The sequence below is a fragment of the Nuphar pumila genome, chromosome 6, assembly GCF_984573655.1.
Source record: "Nuphar pumila chromosome 6, dmNupPumi1.hap1.1, whole genome shotgun sequence".
In the NCBI taxonomy this organism is placed as follows: Eukaryota; Viridiplantae; Streptophyta; class Magnoliopsida; order Nymphaeales; family Nymphaeaceae; genus Nuphar; species Nuphar pumila.
This window is the reverse complement of record NC_143254.1, coordinates 104888792-104912687: the sequence shown is the minus strand read 5'-3', so window position 1 is coordinate 104912687 and position 23896 is coordinate 104888792. Positions and strand designations below refer to the sequence as shown.

The 23896-nt window shown below is 35.8% G+C and overlaps 1 protein-coding gene across 4 annotated transcripts in view; it reads left to right on the top strand.

Moving 5' to 3' along the window:
- The first annotated feature begins 294 nt into the window (after positions 1-294).
- Positions 295-23896, top strand: part of LOC149835524 (uncharacterized) — a 35228-nt gene continuing 11626 nt past the window's right edge. For 3 of the 4 annotated variants that reach the window (XR_016432333.1, XM_090008561.1, XM_090008560.1), the window contains exons 1-4: positions 323-584; positions 2255-2296; positions 8380-8514; positions 10554-10786. Coding sequence is in view for 2 of the 4 variants with exons in the window: in XM_090008561.1 (XP_089864687.1) it covers positions 438-584; positions 2255-2296; positions 8380-8514; positions 10554-10786 (557 nt within the window). In the remaining 2 variants the exon portion in view is untranslated. Of the gene's footprint in view, positions 585-2254; positions 2297-8379; positions 8515-10553; positions 10787-23896 lie in introns of all 4 variants that reach the window. The other variant, XR_016432332.1, reaches the window with a different exon arrangement.

Sequence of the window (23896 nt, the reverse complement as noted above, 5' to 3'; positions counted from 1 at the left end):
GTTCGTTGAGTCAATTTTGTTAAGCAAAAACAAGACCCGAATGATAATCAAACTCAGATTAAGTTTTAGCAATTTTTAATCTTGAGTCAGAACCCAGATCCAAGCCCCACTGAAAAGTATGAGAAGTCTGGCAAGTTCTGACCTGATTATATGTAAGTGTAGATCGGAATGAGCTTTATACTCTAATTGGATTCGGATTCAATAGAGGCATTGTTCACTGGTGTTCGAATCTGACCCGGATCCAACTAAATCATATCCTATTATACCGGACTCGAGTCCGACGCGCTTGGGGTCCTGATATAGGATCAGATTTCGTGTCCCCGCGACAGCCAAACGCGATCTCGCAGGAAAAGGCGGTCGGTGGTGGGTTCGGTCCTGCTCGTCTCCTTCTTCCTCTATAACTGTAACTCTGAGAGAGGGAGAGAGGGAGAGAGAGGATGCGATCGTCAGAAGAGAAGGAGGAGGCGGAGAGGGGGAGAGCGAGTTCACAGCGAGACGTCAACGGAGAGTGGGGAGATCGGGCGACGCTTTGGCGGATCCTCCTCTTTGGCACCATCGGCGCCACCGCCGCCACCATCTATGCGGTCTCTCTCTCTCTCTGGGTGTTGTTGTTTCCTGTGTTTCACCCGGCTGTCTATTGGTGAATTTTGGTATCGGTTGTCGGAATTAGGGTTTTCCACCGAATTTGCTTTTCAAGGAAAGTTTTTTTTTTCTATGACCCATTTATTGAATTGCACGTTGTTCATAAGAAATATGAGGTTATTACGAGGAATTGGAGTTTGGAAGCTGAGGATCAAACCCAGTAAATTATCTATCTTTTGTCAATTCACTGTTATTTTGGTCGTCTTTCTTGATATTTGTTTCTTTATGACTTAACAATTGGATTTTTAGAGTTACTCCCGTTTTTTGGACTATAACGGATTTCATCGTCTGTAGTTTTTTGAATTTTGGTTCTTGACTACGAAACAATTGGATTTCTAGAAACACTCCCATTTCGCAGTCTATTTCAGATTTTATCATGGGTATTTTTTTTGTTAATTTTGTTTCTTGATCACCAAACAAATTGGAATTTTAGAACCACTCCCGTTTTTTAGACTAATTCTGATTTCATCGTCAGTATTTTTCAGAACCATCCTCTCAGTTATTTCTGCGCTGTGAATAATTAGTGAAACAATTCTAAGCAATTGATTGACACAACAAAGGAGTTCATCTTGAAATATGAATAGTATTCCTGTTTTTCACTTCAGGTGCTTCTTTTTGACATTCATCATAAAGAACAAGTCAACGTGCAATTGGTGGAATTAGAGATTAAACATAAATTAGGATTTTCGACTCACACTGCTAATTCCTTTGCTTTTATTGGCATTTACGGTTTCCATGGTTTAGGTGTTTTTGTGTTTATGGAGGCATTATATGTTGGTGGCGAATGAAAACATGCCATTTTTCTTCTTCCAAAGGATGCTTGATCATAATTATTATGTTATTTTTCATGCGGAAGCAGTCAGGAAATTTCTTAAGGCATCTTTATGTTTTCATGAGTCTCCATTGATCATGCAAACGTATTTGTCTTACTAAAAATAATGGAATAGTTAGTTTTTTCTAGTGCCTTAGGTGGAGGTTTGTGATGAAATAAGTATGTGGTTTTGTAGGGTATTGAGTCATCTGTGCCACAGGAACGTTTATGGACAGGTTTGGTAGAGATATGGGGTTTGAGTAATCTTAGTTTGGATTTGGCTTGTTGGAATCAGAAAAAAATTAAATTATATGGCTTGTTGGAATCAGGAAAAATTTAATTTTGTGAATTGGCTTGTTTGACTTCATGCAAGTGCCATATTGCTATTGTGAAAGCCTCACGATCCTGTGGCACTTGTCATTTTCATCAGGAGTTGATTATACATTATCAAGAAAATAAATTCCATTTACCAACGGGGGCTCCACTTGTCTGGCAGGAGCAGTTAGTGCATGTCACCTTGTGTTGGGACGTTGCAAGTTCGAACCCCAAATGATATGATTGTATAACTGGTAGGGGTCTGCCTAACCCCTAGCTTTCTCTGTAAAAAAAAAGAAAATAAATTCCGTTTTTGTTAATCTTGAAAAAAATCATTTTGGATAAACATTGCACTACCAAATTGGTGAACTGCATATTGGAGTTTAGTAATTCATATTTTCCCAGATGATTTGTACTATCATTGAGCAAGATCAATCTTGTCGGTGACTTACTTTCTTATGGTCTTTTGATGGGCTGATTCTACAGGCTACACAACTACGACAGACGATCACTTGGTTCTGTGGTCAGGTATCATGTTGATCTTTGATCTGGAAGCTCACTTGTACTCTGCTTATTTTCTTGCCCTGAAAAATCATTGTTGGGAATTGTTCTTAGTCTAAAACCATGTGTCTTATTTGTTCTTTGCGTTTTAAATAGAAGTCTGTACAGAAAATATACACTAAAAATATCTCTATCATCAAAACAAAACAAAACTATAAAATAGTTTATTAATAAAACAAACACATCGATAATGATCTGAAAGAGTAATAAGCATGGATTGAGGACTTGGATGATTATGAGTGATGGCTATGATCTATCTTGAACACAACTGAGTTTATGCCAAACAGAGGCAAGTCTTTTTTTCCTTTTTTCTTTTGGGAAATATCTATAATACTGCATTTAAAGCCACTCTTTCCTCATTACCAGTAAACATTTCAGCATTTCCTCCATACCCCAATCCTATTATTACCATTTCTTTCCTTATGGGTCATCATTTACTGTTTATAATTGTTAACTATTAATATCAATAATAAAACTCGAACACCTTAAGAATACAAAAATTACATACTGCTATTAACTATATTTCTCATATTCCCCCTTTACCATGAGTGAAGAACATATAATTGTCATGAAAGGGCACGAAAGCCGAGACACAAACAAAATTGAAAACAGTGAATCAAAATACTAAATGCATTCAACATAATTCTTTTAGTTAAATACAAAAAGTAACAACTTATACATTCAAAAGAACAACAATCGATAAAAAAACAAACAATTTCATTAATCACAAAAAAATACAAAATAAATTCTCACTCATACACTCAAGCTTTACATACATCCTCTCAACTACACAACAAAAGAAAGAGCAATATATAGAGGAGGACATAACACAGTTAGAGCAAGTCCTAACGGCGAGTTTGACATGTCAAACTAGCTGTTAGAGCAAATCTTGACAATTAGTTTGACAAGTCATTTTTATTGGTAAGGACAAAACATTTACATCCAAAGACTCTTAACCTTTTATAATCGGGGGATGTTTTAAATAATTTTTCAATAGGAGAGATATTTTCAATGTTTTTTGAAGGCATTATGTTTATCAAATAGACTGTCGTAAGGGCGGCTTCGGTGTCCCAAAAACCTTTTGGAACATTTCTTGATACAAGAAGTGTTCTAGTGGTTTCAATAATATGTCTATGCTTCCTTTCGGCTAGTCTATTTTATTGAGAAGTTTATGGATAAGATTTTTTATGAATAATCCCATGTAGACCAAGGTAATTTTCAAACTCTTTTGACACAAATTCTCTCCTTGAATCGGTTTTAAAACTTGAATATTGGTTTTAAATTGAGTCTTTATATAGCAATGTAATTTTTTAAAACAATCAAATACTTCTAATTTTTGTTTAAGAAAAAATATCCAATAGTGTCTACTATAGTATCTACAAACACAACATAATAAGATACACCTCCTTTGGATACAACTGGAGCCGGTCCCCATACATCCGAATGCACTAACTCAAATGAATTTTTAGATATAAAATGTCTTAGCCTAAAGGGTAAAGACTTCATTTTACCAAGAATGCAATATTCACAAACAAAATCTCTTTCTTTATAACTTGTAAGAAATGAAAACAAGTGAAATTTGGACGCACTAGAATGTCCTAGTCTTTTGTGCCAATTTTTTATATCTTTCTTTTCCACAAAATTACAAAAAATATGTTTTGATAACTCAAGATTGTCTATTACATAGAGATCTCCTCTTCTATGGCCTCGCCCAATCGGCTTCTTGGACTGGAGATCTTGTATTAAACAATCATTAGATGAAAATAATACTTTGCATTCATGATCCGTAATTTGAGAAACAAATAAAAGATTTAAATTTAATTTTAGTACTACTCTAATATTTGATACGTGAAAGAATGATTATTTTTTAAAAACCCCCAAACTTTTGATTTTTAAAGATGTTTCATTGGCGGTTGAAATATAAAAATTATTTGGGTTAGTATGACATTCAGATAATATAGACTCCTTTGGAGTCATATGAAAAAGGGCACCAGAATCAACGATCCAAGAAGTCTTACCAGTGTCACTACTTATGGATACGACCGCTCCCGAGAAAGAAGAAGTTTGAGTTTTAAACATTGGTTGTAGTGCCTCCATTAGTTGAGCCAAAGATAGCGAGTCGATATATTTAGAGTCGTCTAAATCATTCCTTTCAAAGGATATTCCCACCGAAGCAACTCTTTTATCATTTTTATGATCTTCTTTCTTTCTTTTGGGACAAACTGACTTGATGTGTCCCTGTTCATAACAATGATAGCATATGATTTTGCCACCCTTTTTGTATTTATGATCACCTCTTTTGTCGCTTCTTTTATAGTTATTTGAGTTTCTTCCATTCTCATTTTTCACAAAGTGAGGAGGTTTGTAACTCCTAGTCTAATTACCGGGCTTTGACATAGCAAACACAAATTCTTCATCTTTTGAGGCGGATGGTTTCTTCAATCTATTTTCTTTTATAGTTAACTCCTCAAGAGTTTCGACTATAGTTGGTACACCTCCTTTATGAAAGAGAGTTAACCTGGTTCATTCAAATTTGGGTTTAAGCCCGTTAACGAATTGAAAGAAATGCTCCGTCTTAATTTGGTTTTCACAGAGTTCTACGTCTTGGGGGAAATGCCATTTTGGCTCAAGAAGAGTCAATTCATCCTAAAGGAGAGAGTGCATTATAATATTTCCTAATGCTCATCTCTCCTTGAGTCATAGTCCTTACTTTATTTTGAACATTGCATATGTGAGCAATATCTTTAAGACTATATATATCTTTAAAACATTTTCATGCATCACTAGCGAAATCAAATTTCGCTAAGCTAGAGCACTTGTGGATGCCCACACTATTGATGAGCCATCCAATTATCTTGGAATGTCCCATCCTCTACTCTTTCTATTTTTTTTTATAATCGAAACAACTTTAGACATTTATTCTCCTTGAAGAGCAAATTCCTTTCCATTCTCAATTTTTGTAAGAATGAGTTTAGGGGATTTTTCAGTACAATCAACTAAAGCCCATAGACCCTTTTCCCATATTTTTTGCTTGACTATGGATGCCCACATCACATAGTTTGTGTCAATGAGTCATATGGGAATGAAAGCGATTACTTCCCTTTCATTCTCCATTTCTTTACAATAAGGAGAAAGGAGAGAGATAGAGAAAAAGAAAGGCAATACAAGATTTGCTTGAGAGATAGTACGCTTCCCGATGCAATGATCCACGATTCGTTGTTTCACCAAGCTCACGATCCTCCTCATAATGCTATCACAATCCTCCTCTTGATACTATTGGAATAATACTTCAAGAGCACTGATGCAACTTTTTGATAAAGTATTTTTAAAAGGTATTTTTCAATAAAAGTGTATGTGTAAACCGTGCATCAAATTATAAAAATCGGCTCACATTAGTGGTGGAGTCCGAGTCGAACTCATGAAACAGGTTTAATCACTTTTGTATCCCACACAAAACAAAGTGTGTTACCTTTCAATAAAATGAAAGAATCATTAACTACTTAACTAATTACAAGAGTTACCCTCTGCAGAGGGCTTACAAATAAAATGGTTTTATTACAACCTAATTAATAAAATGACCCTCTGACCCTAAAAATAAAAATAAAGAAAAGTCAAAATTGCAAGGCTTCTTTTCCAAGCGCTTTAGCTTTCTTTTTCGTAGTGAGTGCACGGTTCCTCGCTATCGTGCTTTTGTTCCTCAATGTTGAGCCCTCTTGCAAGACACACACAAAAAACAAAAGCAAAGAAAGCAAAGAAACAATTTTCTAAACAAAGAGGGTTAGTTATATCAAAGAAATAAAAGCGAAGATTAAAGCTATCCGCTCTAGATTAATTACTTGGGAGAATTAACTAGAACAAAGCAAGCACTACTTGCAATTCAAAACACGTCAACCCTAACTAATGCTAACAAAGTAAGAAACAACCCTTAATTAATAACATTAGTTTAACGACCTAAATTGCTACCTATAACGGCTCATGATTAACATGCAACAATATAAAAGAACTTCTAACTAGATAACCTGATTAAAACTAACACATAACAGAAGTGAATGAATTAAAAGAAAACAGGGAACTCTATGACGTCTAACTAGTGCTGAACAAATCCAACTAATTACGCAGTTGGTAAAAATCGATGGATGCCAAAGAAGATTGTCCTAATGCAACCACATTGTTCTATCAATCGAAAAATCAACATCTGCAATTCATGTTGCTGTTTGTGATATGCTAAATATGAAGTCACACGTAAAGAGGCTGGATTGCTGAAACAAATACTGATCACCGACCGAACAAAAATATTCTTTTATGAACCAGACGAATCCTTTGCTGGTCACACTGTGGCCAATAATTGGATGATCAGTAACAACCAACACTGGCAACCCTTGTGCACAGATCCACTGTGTGCGCTGACCAGATCATGTGAGTTTTGGTAGCACCACACTTAGCTCAAGTGGATCCTGCTGTGATTTGCTGCACTTGAATCCCCAAAAGAAACGTTACGTTTGCAGATTGGATCTGGGGGTTCCACCCAGATCTGAATATGTGATTTATGAAACGAGCAAGTGTATATGCTTCATTGTTCACGTCAATCAGCAATACCAAAATAAAAGGCATGATCAGACCAAAGCTTGCGTGAACACACTGGTTCATGCAAGTTCCAAATATCCACGAATGCAAACAGATCTGCGTGAAAACGCAGGTCTGTTTGATGGCTTCCCACCGAGTTCACTCTACGCGTTTGCTAAAAAAACAACTAATAACAAAAACTAAAACGCAAGAAAAAGAAAACAACTAACTAGATGTTGCATGAACGTAAATCCTATTCGACTCTATATGCGCCTAACGGACAGTGAATCATGCTATGCATTATGCAATACTAAGATAGACTCAATGTATTTAACGAAATTGAAATGTAAACTACGTGTGTAAGAATAAAGAAGCAGGAGAGAAGAGACTTACCGAACGGCTCTTCTCCGACGGACGGGTTGAGAAAGATGAGCGGTCTTCCGTAGCGATCACACGTGTGCCACCCTCTCCGATGATGGGGATTCGAGAAACCGGCGACGATGAGGGCAATAATACAACAACAACAACAACAACAACAACAACAACACTAAAACTTCAAGACTCCCCTTTCTAAAAATATTTCCTAAAAACTTATTTAATTTTGCTAAAAAAAACTCAAAGAGGACTCTAATTTGCTCAATTTATTAATTAATTAAAATCACTAAAACTTCTAGCAAACAAGCATTTTAACCATTTTTCACAAGTAATCATGCATGTAAACCTATAAAATTATGCATGATCAAGCACCAAAGCTTTGATACCATGTAATAAAATAGATTAAATCCAAAGGACGCCACTTATGGACATGCAAAAACACACTTCAAGCAAGTAAAACACTTGATTGAATAAACCACACCACCCTCACAAGGGTCAAAAATATTCTTGTTATTGCATAGGAAAGCTCTTCAAAGAGTGAAGAATACAAAGGCCTATTTATAATACATAGAGACACAAGGGAACAACTCCAAGTGGCTGTTGGGCTGCTCCCAACGGTCACGAGCAGCTACAACAGCTAGTTGGAGTTGTCCCATCAATCCAGAAAAAAAGAAAAATACAAAAATAAAAGGAAATAAAAAAAGGCTAAAATAAAAGGTGGTCAGCCCCTAATGGGCTGATGCCTATTACAGTGAAAAGACCAAAATACCCTTGATGGGCATTTTGGTTTACATGAGTATATATATACTAATATATAAATATATATCTTAACAATGTGTTGAGTTGGATGAACAAGGGAACTCTAAGCAAATGGGAAACCATGATTATTGAATATTTTAAGGTGATTTGTGGGTGGTGTCATTAATATAAATAGCAAATGGCTAAAAAAATTAGAAAGTACAAAATTCTTGTGAGAGATAATAATGCTTGAATGCATACCTACAAACATTGTCTTTTTTTTTCAACCTTTAAACCTCTTTGTTTTGTTAGTTCTCAAAAGGGAAGGAACATTAGAAGGCTGACAATTTGCTTTCCAACTTGCTTGTAAAAAGCTGAGCAGTTCACCTTTATATACATCATGGAGGAGTGCTGCGAGCGGCTTAGGTTTTAGAAGCTTCAGGGAAGAAGCTTGGAAAAGGCACAATCGCCGAATGCAAGAAGAGTATGAAGAGGAAATGGAAAGAGTGGTTAGCAATGTTTCCTTGTTTTCTTGATTATCTATTATGTTCTTTTATTTGCTAAACAGATTGCTCCTTTGCATTTCAATATATTCAGATGGTTTATGAGACTGGCTTGTAATCAATGGTTTTCTATTTATATGGTTCTTACTATTCAGTCAAGTATATACCTTTTTCATGATACACTTTTTTTAATGTAATATTCATATGTAATGTATTTGTAGTTTAGTTATCTTTTTTAGTTTAATTAGGAACTAGTTAAAATTAGGCTAGGTTTTTAATTTGGACAATTTAGGACATGTTACTTTTTGACCATAGTAAAAAAGCAACATGTACTATTGGAGTCGTTGGGCTCCCAACGGCTCTAATTAGAGCCGTTGGGAGCCCAACAACTCCCTCCAGCTCTTTTCTTTATGCTCTATAAATATGGGGCTATTCTCCCTTGTAATATTAACTCTCTTGAGTGTGGGTTTTCCCACTTAAATGATACATAATTTTTCTCTCTCTTGGTGTGTATACTCTTTTGAGTATTTCGGTTATTGTGAGTGTGTTGAATGAACCATTGTTCATTGAGAGAGATCTTTTGTGAGCCTCATTTGAAGCTTCGTTTGTGGGCTTCATCTTCTTACAACTTTATATAAGAATTGTGCATTAAAATCATAAAATACATGATAAAACAATTATAATCGACATTAGGATCAGTAACCTGAGTCGGTGACCCATTAGGGTTCCGATACGAGTCAACTTGGGCGATTCCCAAGTCGACTAATCAGTTTTGCCAACTATGAAATAGATGCTTCACAAACATAGTAACAAATATCGCCGATATTTGAAAATATCACGATATTAATGTTGTAAATTGGAAAAATGATATTAAAGGTAAAATATTGTGATATTTTCAAAATATCAAAAATTTATATATATATCTTGAACACAGCACAACAATGTGTTTTTTTAAAACAGTGGGTGTGAGGGTATTTTAGGATTTAAAAAAAAAAGGGGATGCATATGTCTTTACTAATTTTTTAATAGGTTAGTTTGGGTATAAAGTTTATACCTTTTTGACTTTTGTTAGGGTTACATGTCACCTTTTAAAAAAGAAAGAGAAAGAAAGAAAGAAAAGAAACTGCTTCGTCTCCTCAAGTTCCAGTCAACGTGAACAGGGAAAGAAAGAAAGAAGAGAAAGAGGAAGGGAAGAAAGGAAAGAAGAAAGAGAAAGGGAAGGAAAGAAAGAATGAGGAAGGGAACAAAGAAAGGAAGGAAGGAAGGAAAGAAGAAAGAGGAAGGGAAGGAAGAAAAAAAAAAGAATGAAAGAAAAGGGAAGGAAGAAAAAAAAAAGGAAGAGGAAAAGGTGGCTTTACATTTATTTATTTTTTATTGTTCCTTATTTGTTTTTTAAATTCTGAGATTTTCCCAAGATTTATTAGAAAACTGATAATGTCCTGATATTATACCTCTCCGAGATATAGCCGATACCGATATTTGTGACTATGTTCACAAAATATGTGTCTTATTTATTTCATGATCTTGCTTGCAATAAGCAGCATGCTTAACAGTACATGCCTCCTAATCCACGGATGTTTGTGCATTAGTTTTTTTTTTCAAGCCAAGTGCCTGACGTATGGTGGTATTGGTGATATCTTTGCAATTTGTCAACAGCATTTTCATGCTTTTGAACTCAGGAATGCTTATACTTGTGCAACAATTTAAGTTTTAGATAAACATGCGCAAATGTGCATCCAGGCAAGGTAACGTCATGTTTAAGAAGTTTTGGCCTTCCAGTATGTTGAACCAGACATGAGAAAGTCTGTGCACATAAATGTGTGTTTGTGTATATGTTGATTATGAGTGGAGCTCTTTCTTTGTTAAAGAAGTGTTGCATGTGAAAGTCATATTGGTATAGATTTCAACAACTCTGTTTTTTGAGGTTTTCTTTGAGACAGGAGTTTGTTTTAAAGGACCATATGAATTCTTTGTTTTTATTAATTTCTATATCTTCTAGTTGAAAGGCATTTTTTGTATTGACATGTCTCTAAAACTCATCATAGGAAAGAATAAGACGAATGCAAAGTGTGTTCAATAGAGAAAGAAATAAATACAAGAGAAGGTATGAGAGTTGGAGAGATAATGGCCCAGGGGCATATCAACATTTTCAGCGGGATGATTGGAACTGGAAGACTGGCACATCTTACAAGGGCCGAAGAACCAATTCAGGCGCCACTCATAAAGAAAGTGGAATTTACCCCATGTCACACCATTACTCTGTTTTGGGCCTTGATAGGTACTTTCAAATAAACCTTAAAATTTTTGCTTTAGGTTTTTATTTTTATAGGCCATCTATTTTCTGCCTTTTTACTGTTTTTCCTAGAGTTTGTCTTTTGGTTGCTCATATAATAATAGTAATTGTGTCTATGGTTTATGCCATCATGAAGTGAAAAGTATATAATCATGAGTTTTAACAGTGGACTTTCCTATTATTTCTGCTTCCCGTAAACCTGATTGGAAGGCCATTTGTTTTTTTAAATGTTTTTGCTCTTTATTAACATGTGGAAGAAAAGTATCATCATGGAATCAAACAGTTGATCATGCGTATGAATATTCCTCCCAACCTATATCAACATATAGAATGGCAAAAGGAATATTTATAGTTAGTAGCCCATACTCTATTTCTTGTAAAAGTATCGCTGTAGTTGGAAATCAATAAGTTGTATGATAAGGTATGTTCTTGGTGGCTGGTTAACCACTTAAAACAATATGCTCAGCCTTTTATCTAAATACCTCAAGTGCTCAATTAACTTACCAAGAGATACTCTTAGTGCTATACTCCGTTTATCTCACTGATATCATTACTTCTCATTCGCATAAATTATCCTAACATGGTCACATACTTAAAACTACATAAATATAAATGAAAGCAAGCTGTAAGTTATATCAGGTGATCAGGAGTCACCTGACACATTGCACATAATGCTTAAATACTGAGTCCGACATATAATGTTAGCCCTTTCCATACTGGAGAAATGACACTGGTCACAAAAACTTAGTGAGAATGACATACCATGTCAACACTCCATACTAGAGAAATGACACGAATCACAAACTATGTCAAGTACAATCAATTTAAGAAGTGTGGTCATGATACTTGATTCTGACAAACATTTATTGTGGATATGTTACATACTCGATGAGTTTTTTCTAAATGGACATAAAAGATCTAGCAAATGCACACAAAATTATATTTTTCTCAGATTCAGTCAGCACATGAACATGATGTAGAGTTTTCAAGATGGCACTTGTTCCATCTCTCTTATCACTTTCTTTGGACATTTAACAAGGCCTAAGGACACTCCAGTACCATGTTGAACCTAAGATGTTTAAGGGAAGTGAGAGGATAAAAGAGACTACATATAGTTGGAAGTCCAACATTGAATTACATTACTATATGAGTTAGTGCAACAATATAGTACTGTCCAAAATTATCATGCGTATATATTAGTATTGGCCTGTGTCACATAGGTGTGGGTGCACATTGAGTACGACACAGCAATTTCAAAACAATGGGTCTGCGGGTGCAGTTACACACACACACACACACATATATATGTGTGTGTGTGTGTGTGTGTGATGAAACTGGACTTGGGTAGGGGGGAAGGAGTTGGTGTGTGCTGTGTTTGTGCCAATTTTGTTAGGGTAACAGAAATCATAATGCGTAGGATTGTGCTTCTATATCAAATAAAGCGAGGCACAACTAGGTAAGGCTTCAACTGGTTACTTGCCTAGATGACCTAGGTCAATTATGTTAAAAATAAAATTGTATTCAAATACCCGATAAGGGTATTTTTGTCTTTTATCATATAGTACAGTCCACTAAGAATTGAAATGTAATTTAACATTGTAATAAATAAACTGCCATACAGTTCAAGCACAACAGTCAAAATATGACTGTTGGGCAGCAGTCCAACTACCCAAAAGTCATAATAATGACTGATGGAAGGCAGTCCAAAGAGCTGGACTGCCTCCCATGTGTTGGAGTGAGGCTCTACCCTTGTTATTCTTCAATGCTTTAAGAAGCATTTGAGGGTTTTCTCTAGAGTTTTTTTTCCTATCTTATAGGCTTGTATGCCTCTTGTGCTGTTTTGGTATTTTTATCTCTCTTGAGATTGTATTTGGTCCATTAGTGACCAAGTGAGTTTATTAAAGCCCTTTGTTGGCATTGTGTTTGTTTCACTATTGTTCCATTGTACCTTGTTTCATTACATGGTATAAGAGCTAGGCTCTTAAAAGAAGGAGAATCTCGTGAAAGAAGTGTTCTTCGATCATTGATCATTCCCTATCTCCTCTATTTTAAACTCTAAGTATTCATTATGGGAGAAAGAGAGTCTGCCACCGTCATCACCTACAAACTCAATGAAAACAACTACTTGATGTGGGCGACGGCTATGGAGAATCATATCAAGGGAAAAAAATTGTGGGGTTTTGTTAGTGGTTCTACTAGTGAACCACAACTCAAATTGACTAGAAGAGAAGGAGATCAAGTCAAAGCCTTGTCCGAAGAAGAAAAAGAAAAAGCTTTGGAAGAATTCCAAAATAAATTGGAAGATTGGGAGGCAAGCAATGCACAAATACTCTCATGGTTTATGAATACCATGGAGTTCAAGATCGCCACTAATATCATCAAATTTAAGAAGGCATGTGACGCATGAAGCTTTCTAAGAAGTACCTTTATCCAAAAGGGTATGGCTAGACTTTATTATCTCCAAGACAAGGTACGTAATTCAAAATAAGGAGATAAAAGTGTAACAGATTTTTACGGTATTTTATCTCCTATTTGGGATGAATTAGCCATGTTGGAACCAAAATGGGAAGGTTTGGCTATTGATATGAGAATGGCCCAAATCGAAAGAGAAAATCTTTTCTCCTTTCTTTATGGCCTTCGACCGGAATTTGAGCAAGTAAGATCTTCCTTACTTCATAGGACCACTTCTCCTTCTATAAGTGAGGCCCTTGCTCAAATTTGTCAAGAAGAGATAAGACTTGGAATGCACAAGTCTAATGATGAGGTCCTTGCCATGGCAAGGCCCGGAAATTTTGTGAAAACATATAAACCACCTCACTTTGAGAAGAAGTTCAATGGGGAAGGACATAATGGAAGAGGATACAAGGGCGAATACAAAGGAAAAATTATTTGTCATCATTGTAAGGAACCCGGACATATAAGACCAGAATGTCCCAAATTTAAAAAGGTGGCCGCCTTAAGTGAAGAACTCAAGAATCAAGAAAAGGGGGCAGCTTCAATGAATTAAATCTTGCTCAAATAGCAGAAGCCGTCTCACAACTTCTTAAGGCTGCACCTTCTACATCCGGAGCTGTCATCTCTTCCTCGTCTCCTCCAGGTAAGACCTCTTGGATTCTAGACTCAGGTGCTTCTTTCCACATGACTCATAATGAATCTCTATTATCCGATTGCACTAAATCATATTTCTCATGTGTGTCAACTGCCGATGGTACCTCTTTAAAAGTCAAAAGCTTAGGAAACCTTGATGATATTTCAAAAAAATTCTTTGTTCCAAAAGTGAGAGTCATTCCCAAACTGGATTTAAATCTTTTTTCGGTCTCTCAAATTGCTGACTATGGTTGTAAAGTATTATTCTCATCTAAGGCGTGTTGGGTGCAGGATCTCCAGTCAGGGAAGCTGATTGGGCAAGGCCATAGACGATGAGACCTTTACTACATGGATTTCCTGTGTTTACCAAAATACTCGTTTTGTAATCATGTCAAAGACATTAATATAAATCTTTGGCATAAAAAATTAGGACACCCAAGTATATCCAAATTATCTTTTTTTCCATTTTTGGAAAAAATTTTTAAAGATAAAAATTTTGTATGTGAAGATTGTATACTTGGAAAAATGCAAATGATACCTTTTGGGTCTAAAACCTCTCTGACACATAAAATTTTTGAATTAGTGCATTCAGATGTGTGGGGTCTCGCCCCTGTTATGTCAAAAGCTGGTTATTCGTACTATGTTACATTTATAGATGATTTTAGTAGACATACTTGGATTTACTTTCTAAAACTCAAATCCGAAGTTTTTTCATGTTTTAAAAACTTTCATAATCTAGTTAAAAATCAATTTAAAACAAATATTAAAGTCTTCCGCTCCGACTCTGGGGGAGAGTTTCTTTCAAATGAATTTCAATTATATCTAAAAAATCATGGAATTGTGCATCAAAAATCATGCCCTAGGACACCTCAACAAAATGGATTTTTTGAAAAAAAACATCGTCATATCATTGAAACTACTAGAACCTTACTTATTTCAAAAGAAATTTCAAAGCAATTTTGGGCTGAAGCTGCCTTAACCGCAGTCTATCTGATAAATATAATGCCTTCTCAAACTTTGGAAAACAAGTCTCCTATTAAAAACTCTTTAAAATTTCTCCTGATTTAAAAAGGCTAAGGGTATTTGGTTGTAAATGCTTCGTGCTTCTTGAAAAATATAGCAGACTCTCTCCTAAAGCCATAAAATGTGTCTTTCTTGGTTATGCAGATAATAAAAAAGGATATCGATGTTATGATAAAACAAATGATAAACTCTATGTTTCTAGAAATGTTACCTTTCTAGAAAATGACAGTGGATTTGATTTTGAAGTTCCTAAGGAAGAATCCGAGTATGCTTTCTTATTTGATTTGTTACCCAATAAAGGTATTAGTAATGATATTAAAACCTTCGAGTCTATTAATGACTCAAGTAGTGAACCATCTCAAGATCTTCTTCAATACTCTAGACGAAATACTGGGGAACATCCATGTGCCCTTGACAGATATAATCAATTAACAAATACTGAAGAAACTAGGGTTAGAAGGTTAGAACGAACACATAGGCCTCCAAGTAGGTTTGTCTCATATGAATCCTTCTTACCAAACTACAGGGCATGTCTTCTAGCTATTCATTCCTATCATGAACCATCCAACTATAACGAGGCCAAAAATATAAACGAATGGGTTCAAGCCATGAAAATTGAATTAGATGCATTACACAAGGCTCACACTTGGACAATTCAAGCTCTTCCTATCGGAAAGAAGACAATAGGGTGTAGATGGGTGTTTAAAATTAAAACAAAAAGTGACGGGTCTCTTGAGAGATATAAAGCAAGACTTGTTGCAAAAGGATATTCTCAAGAATATGGTATAGATTATGAAGAAACCTTTGCCCCAGTAGCTCGTATGACTACAGTTAGAACTCTAGTTGCTATAGCATCCATTCGAAAATGGCCGATACACTAGTTAGATGTTAAAAATGCATTCTTGAACGAAAACTTAAATGAAGAAGTATATATGGATCCTCCCCCTGGTCTGTCTATTGAAAAAGGCATGATTTTTCGTCTTCAAAAAGCCCTATATAGGCTTAAACAAGCCCCTAAAGCATGGTATGATCGGTTTAGTGGTACGATATTAAAACTTGGATTTAAATCTTGTTACACTGACACTGCTCTTTTTGTGAGATCTACAGATACCTCATTGACCATTCTTCTTTTGTATGTTGATGATATGATCATCACAAGGAATGATCAAAAGGAAATTAAAGATATTAAAATTTTACTTAAAAAGTCTTTTGATATGACTGATCTTGGTTTTTTGAGATACTTTTTAGGAATTGAATTAGCCTATTCACCAAGATGATATATTTTATCTCAAATTAAGTTTGCAGCTGATATTGTTGAGCGTTCAGGAATCACAGACACAAAATATGCTGATACTCCTGAAGTAATAAATGCAAAAATGCGAGCTGAAGATGAAGTATTATTAGATGATCCAACCCCTTATCGACAACTTATTGGATCGTTGATGTACCTGTCCATTGTAAGGCCAGATATTGCGCATGCTGTACATTCTGCAAGTCAATTTCAACATGCGCCCACAACCGTCCACATGAGTGCAGTATTAAGAATAGTTCGATATATCAAGAAAACTATATCTAAAGGACTATTCTTATCCTCTTCCTCATCTTTAAGTCTTATTTCTTACACTGATTCTGACTGGAGAGGAGATCCCAATAACCGTCACTCAACTATTGGCTTTTGTGTGTTTTTAGGTGATTCTCTCATTTCTTGGCGATGCAAAAAACAACAGAAAGTGTCTTTATCCTCTACGGAAGCTGAGTACAGGGCAATGGCTACCACAACCACTGAATTTGTGTGGATGAGAGCACTACTTTCCGATATGGGTGTTGATGTCTCAGAACCTTCAAAGCAATGCTGTGATAATAAAAGTGTCATATATATAGCCAGCAATCACACATTTCACGAACGAACAAAATACATTGAGATGGATTGTCACTATGTTCGCGAAGAATATTTGAAGGGGACCATTACGTTGCCATATGTTCAGTCCGAATTTCAGATTGCAGACTTCTTCACCAAATCTCTTCCACTACCTCAATTTTTGTATCTTCTTAGCAAACTTTCGGTGATTTCTCCATAAGTTTGAGGAGGAATGTTAAAAATAAAATTGTATTCAAATACCCGATAAGGGTATTTTTGTCTTTTATCATATAGTACAGTCCACTAAGGACTGAAATGTAATTTAACATTATAATAAATAAACTGCCATACAGTTCAAGCACAACAGTCATAGATATGACTGTTGTGCCCAACAGTCATATTTTGACTATTGTGCACAACAGTAAAAATATGACTGTTGGGCAGCAGTCCAACTAGACGTTGGACTGCCACCCAATAGTCATAATAATGACTGTTGGAAGGCAGTCCAAAGAGTTGGACTCCCTCCCATGTGCTGGAGTGAGGCTCTATAAATAGAGCCTCACTCCCTTGTTATTCTTCAATGCTTTAAGAAGCATTTGAGGGTTTTCTCTAGAGTTTTTTTTCCCATCTTATAGGCTTGTATGCCTCTTGTGCTGTTTTGGTATTTTTATCTCTCTTGAGATTGTATTTGGTCCATTAGTGACCAAGTGAGTTTATTAAAGCCCTTTGTTGGCATTGTGTTTATTTCACTATTGTTCCATTGTACCTTGTTTCATTACAAATTAGGCCCTCATCTAGTTTTTTGGCAACGAGGCAATGACCACCTAGGTCAACCAGTATTGTTGCTCACTTTTAACTACAAAGTTACTTGATTTGTTTCCACATTATCTTTTGTATACCATTTACCTCACTTCCTTGATTTGTTTCCACGTTATCCTTCCTATATCATTTATCTCACTTGCAAGGCTGTTCTTGTTGGTGTTAAAATATTATGTCTCTTTTAACTGTAAACTGAAATACCCATCAGGGGTATTTCAGTCCTTTTACTCAATAGGTGTCAGCCACCCTAATGAGCTAACATTTTTACTTTTTTTCTTTTTATTTACTTTTGCTTTTTACACTTTTTTTTTTCTTTCTTTTTGACTGTTGTGAAAGGGACAACTCCATGTAGCTGTTGGAGCTGCCCCAACAGTCACAAATGTGACCATTGGGTGCAGCTCCAACAGTCATATTGAGCTGCACCTGTGGCTTCTTTTTTCTTTATAAATAGGCCTTAGTGGCCCTTGTAAACATATTCTTTTTTGTGAGTGCATATGCAATATTGTAAAGCTCCTCTTGGGAACTTATGAATTGAAGTTCATTTTGTTTCATGCTGTTGTGCATGTGTATCCGTGCCTTCGTGCACTTGTGAGTGTTCTCCTTTGTGCCTTTGTGCACTCTTTGTATTTCTTGTATTGTGGTGTTACACACAATCTCTTTTTGTAGAGATTTTCACATGGTATCAAAGCAAGGTTGTTTGGAGAAAGAAATTGGTGTGATTCTTCTCAATATCAAGTGCCTCGAAAAACATGCCTTCACCTTTTTGGTGATTGGAGTGGAGGCTCTTCTTCATTCAATATTTTAGAAGATTACTGCAACAAGAAAGATTTAAAATCTTATTGTGGTACGTATTCTTTTCTTTCTTCTTTCCTCTCTAATGGGTGAGAAAGACTCCCATTTTTCTATTGGTTTCAAGCTAAATGACTCAAATTATCATGTGTGGGCCGGAAATATGGAAGCTCACATCAAAGGGAAAGGGCTTTGGGGTTACATTCAAGGCTCGATTCCGGAATCCAAGCCTAAAATTACTTTGGTTAAAGAAGGAGAAATCAAAATCCTTGAGGGAGATGAAAGAACTAATGCTCTTGAGGAATATAGTAGGAAACATGAGCAATGGAAAATGAAGAATTTTAAGATCTTGTCTTGGATTTTCTCTTCCGTTGAGACAAGGATTAATGCCAACATTATAAAGTTTAAAAAAGCTTCTCAAGCGTGGGAGTATCTTGAGAAGATGTATACTTCTAGGGACTTGTCTCATAAGTATTATCTTCAAAAGAGAGCGTTAACTCTTGTTCAAGGTGATATGTTTATAAGAGAGTATTTTGCGGAACTCTCTTCAATTTGGGATGAGCTTGCCATGCTTGAACCCAAGTGGAGTGGAGAAGCCATAGAGCTTCGTCATAAGCAATTAGAAGAAGACCGATTCTTCAATTTTTTGAATGGGCTAAGGCCCGAGTTTGAGCAAATAAGATCTTCTCTCCTATCTTCTTTTACCTCTCCTTCTCTTGAAGATGTCTTAATTAAATTAAGTGGAGAGGAAACCCGTATGGGCATTAGCAAGCAAAATCCTAGTGTGCTTGCAATGTCCACAAATCAAGAAGAATGTGATGGTGTTAATGCCGTTTCTAGACCCGGTAACAATTTAAGAACATATAGACCTCCTCATTTTAAGAATCAAAATCAAGGAGGAAGAAGAGATTATAGCAAAATCTCGTGTCACTTTTGCAAAGAACCGGGTCATATCAAACCGGTTTGCCCAAAATGGAAGAAACTTCTAGCAATGGCAACTACATCTCAACCATCCAAAGAGGAATCTTCAAAAGAAGCTCTATCTCTCAATCAAATTGTGGAAGCTCTTCAACCTCTTCTAAAGGGAGCTATTTCCGGTGCCGCCGTATCCACCTCTTCTCCTCCAGGTAAAACTTTTTGGCTCTTAGATTCGGGTGCATCCTTTCATATGACCCCAAACATTTCATCTCTTTCCGAGTATTCTAAAAATGTGTCACCTTCTTTTGTTTCGACCGCGGATGGTACTTCTCTAGAAATTAAGGGAATTGGAAATTTTAAAACCCAAAACTTCTTTATTCCAAAAATTAGACTTATACCAAAATTAAATTTAAACTTGCTTTTCGTTTCTAAACTCACGGACCTTGGGTGTAACATTCAATTCTCATCTAATAAATGTTTAATACAGGATCACCGGTCCGGGAGATTGATTGGGGAATGCTCTAGGAAAGGAGACTTGTACTATGTGGACTTTCTTCAAATTCCTAAAAACACCTTTTGTAATGTGGCCCAACATAAAGACATAAATGTTTGGCACAAGAGACTTGGTCATCCCAACATTACCAAGTTATCCTATCTACATTTTGTTAAAGATCTTTGTAAAAATACTTTATCTTGTAATGATTGTATTCTTGGAAAAATGAGAAGTATACCTTTTGAACCAAGAACTATGTTTAGTACTAAGCCTTTTGAAATTATTCACTCGGATGTTTGGGGACCGACACCTGTCATATCCTAAGGTGGTTTTGCTTACTATGTGATTTTTGTAGATGATTTCTCACGATATTGTTGGATACATTTTCTCAAACATAAGCATGAAGTTTTTCCATGTTTTAAAACATATCATATGATGATTAAAAATCAATTTAATAGTAATTTAAAGATATTTAGGACCGATTCCGGAGGTGAATATCTCTCTAATGAATTTAAGAAATATCTTGAGGATTGTGGCATTATCCATCAAAGATCGTGTCCTAAGACCCCACAACAAAATGGTTTGGCCGAAAGAAAGCATAGGCATATCATTGAAACCACTAGAACCCTTCTCATTTCCCAAAATATTCCTAAAAATTTTTGGGCCGAAGCGGCTCTTGCTTCCGTCTATCTTATCAACCGACTTCCATCCAAAAATTTAGATAAAATTTCTCCCTTTGAGATTCTATATGAAAAAGAACCTGATTATAATAGGTTGGGAGTTTTTGGTTGTAAGTGCTTTGTTCTTACCGATAAAAATGATAAACTCTCACCAAAAGCCATTCCTTGTGCTTTCCTTGGCTATTCGGAAACTCAAAAAGGATTTCGATGTTATGACTCTAAGAATGATAAATTATATGTTTCAAGGAATGTAACTTTTTTGGAAAATGATAGTGGTTTTGAAAAAAATGAATCTTATTTAGAAAATGCTGATTACTCCTTTCTTTTTGACCTTTTATCTAAGGATGATGATGTCTCTAGTGATGATGAATCAACATATAATAGTGAAAATGAAATGGTTGTGATCAACAATAACTCTAACCCTTCTACCCCTCAAGAAGAAAATGTATCTAGAGAACCCATCACTTATTCGCATAGAGATAGAAGCACCTTTAGGAGTGCTATTGAACTATATAGTGAACCTAGTGAGACTATTTCCACTCATGATTCTCTTCCTAGGAGAACTGAAAGAACTAGAAGGACTCCCTCTAGATTCGTATCTTTTAATTCTCTCTCCTAAATATCGAGCTTGTTTGAGTGCCATTCACTCTTATTTTGAACCAAAAAATTTTAGAGAAACCAAACAATGTACTGAATGGAGAGAAGCCATGGAGAGTGAACTCAAAGCTCTTAAGAAAGCTAACACTTGGGAATTTCAATCTCTTCCCAATGGCAAGAAAACTATAGGATGTCGATGGGTGTTCAAGGTCAAGACTAAGAGTGATGGTTCTCTTGAAAGGTATAAGGCTCGTCTTGTAGCTAAAGGGTACAGTCAAGAATATGGGATTGACTATGAAGAGACATTTGCTCCAGTAGCTCGTATGGTTACTGTCAGATGTCTTATCACCATTGCTTCAATTCGAAAATGGAATATTTACCAAATGGATGTCAAAAATGCCTTTTTAAATGAAGATCTTAATGAAGAAGTTTACATGGATGCTCCACCTGGTATGGAAATCCCTAAAAATAAAGTTCTTCGTCTTCGTAAAGCTCTTTATGGACTGAAACCAACACCTAAAGCTTGGCACGATAGGTTTAACAATGTAATGACTGAAAATGGTTTCACTTCATGCTATACTGACACTGCATTGTTTGTTAAGAAATCTGATGCAGGGATTGTTATATTATTGTTATATGTTGATGATATGTTAATAACAGGTGATGATATCAAAGGAATCAAGAGCATTAAATCTATTTTGATTTCAAAATTTGAAATGTCAGACTTAGGATTTTTGACATATTTTTTGGGAATTGAGGTTGCCTATTCTCAGAGGTTATTTTTTGTCTCAAACTAAACTTGCTTGTGAGATTCTTGATAGATCAGGAATCACAGATGACAAGGTCTGCGAAACTCCTGAAATAGTAGGTTCGAAGATGAAGATTGATGATGGGATTCTCTTAAAAGATCCCACACCTTACCGGCAACTGGTTGGATCCCTAACGTATCTCAACATTACCAGGCCTGATATTTCTCATGCAGTACATGTTGCTAGTCAATTTCAACATGCACCTACTACAGTCCATATGAGCGCCATCCTTCGCATCATCAGATACATAAAGGGTACAGTAAACAAGGGAGTATTTCTATCTTCTACGTCTGAATTAAGTTTAATTGCTTATACTGACTCTGATTGGGGAGGTGACACAAATAACCGTCACTCCACCACTGGTTTCTGTATTTTTTTAGGTGAATCATTAATCTCTTGGAGATGCAAGAAGCAACAAAAAATATCGCTTTCATCCACCGAAGCTGAGTATAGAGTCATGGCATCTACTACCATGGAGATTGTTTGGATTCGCAACTTGTTGGAAGATATGAATATTCAAGTTCAAGGGCCCACAAAATTATGTTGTGATAATAAAAGTGCAATCTACATTGCCAAAAATCGCACATTTCATGAGCGCACGAAGCATATCGAGATGGACTGCCACTATGTTCGTGAAGAATATTTAAGAAAAACCATTGACCTTCCTTATGTTACATCAGAATATCAACTGGCAGACTTCTTCACTAAGGCGCTGTGTTCTCCAAGATTTAACTTCCTTCTTGACAAACTTTCGGTCGTGACACCCTAAGTTTGAGGGGGAGTGTTAAAATATTATGTCTCTTTTAACTGTAAACTGAAATACCCATCAGGGGTATTTCAGTCCTTTTACTCAATAGGTGTCAGCCACCCTAATGAGCTAACATTTTTACTTTTTCTCTTTTTATTTACTTTTGCTTTTTACACTTTTTTTTTCTTTCTTTTTGACTGTTGTGAAAGGGACAGCTCCATATAGCTGTTGGAGCTGCCCCAACAGTCACAAATGTGACCGTTGGGTGCAGCTCCAACAGTCATATTGAGCTGCACCTGTGGCTTCTTTTTGCATTATAAATAGGCCTTAGTGGCCCTTGTAAACATATTCTTTTTTGTGAGTGCATATGCAATATTGTAAAGCCCCTCTTGGGAACTTATGAATTGAAGTTCATTTTGTTTCATGCTGTTGTGCATGTGTATCCGTGCCTTCGTGCACTTGTGAGTGTTCTTCTTTGTGCCTTTGTGCACTCTTTGTATTTCTTGTATTGTGGTGTTACACACAATCTCTTTTTGTAGAGATTTTCACAGGCGTGACTATTGACTGTTCATTTCTGATGTTGGGCATTGCATCAACCCAATACAACTTTACAAAAGCAAGAGAAAATGAACAATTACATAGCATTTGTAAAACTCTATTTTCACAAACTAAACTTTTATTTCAATATCTAATACGAGCCAGAATCTGGTTTTGGTACATTTACAAAGTGCATAAAGCTATCTAAACAAACGACTTGGAAATCTTCAATCCTTGCCCATGCAAGTCACGATGGTCCTTCCACAATCCTTGTGCCTATTACCACCCAAATGAGACACCACTGCCCAGTAAGTTACTAATTACGACCCATCCATTAGACTTCAAGGCCTTCTTTTTGAAAAAAACACCCATTTGTACTACCATTTACCAAAAGGAATATTGATTTATGAACAACCATTTATTGTGAAAACTTTCTTTGAAATTTTTGTTGACTTTGAAAGCAATACCCTTAAAACTTTTTGCTGCTTTTGGAAAATCCTTTCAAAATTGAGTTACTTTGCAAATAACTTTTCTAGATATAGCTCTCTTTTAAAAACTCATTTCAAAACATGGTTCATATGTCAAACTTGTCAACTATAGCCAGCCTTCAAAATCTTGAAATAGGATAAAATCCTTAGTTTAGTTTCAAACAATGATCATGAGTATAAATAATACTTTTGACAATAATTATTGGTTTAAACAATACATTAAAATTTCATTGTCTTAAAACCATGTCC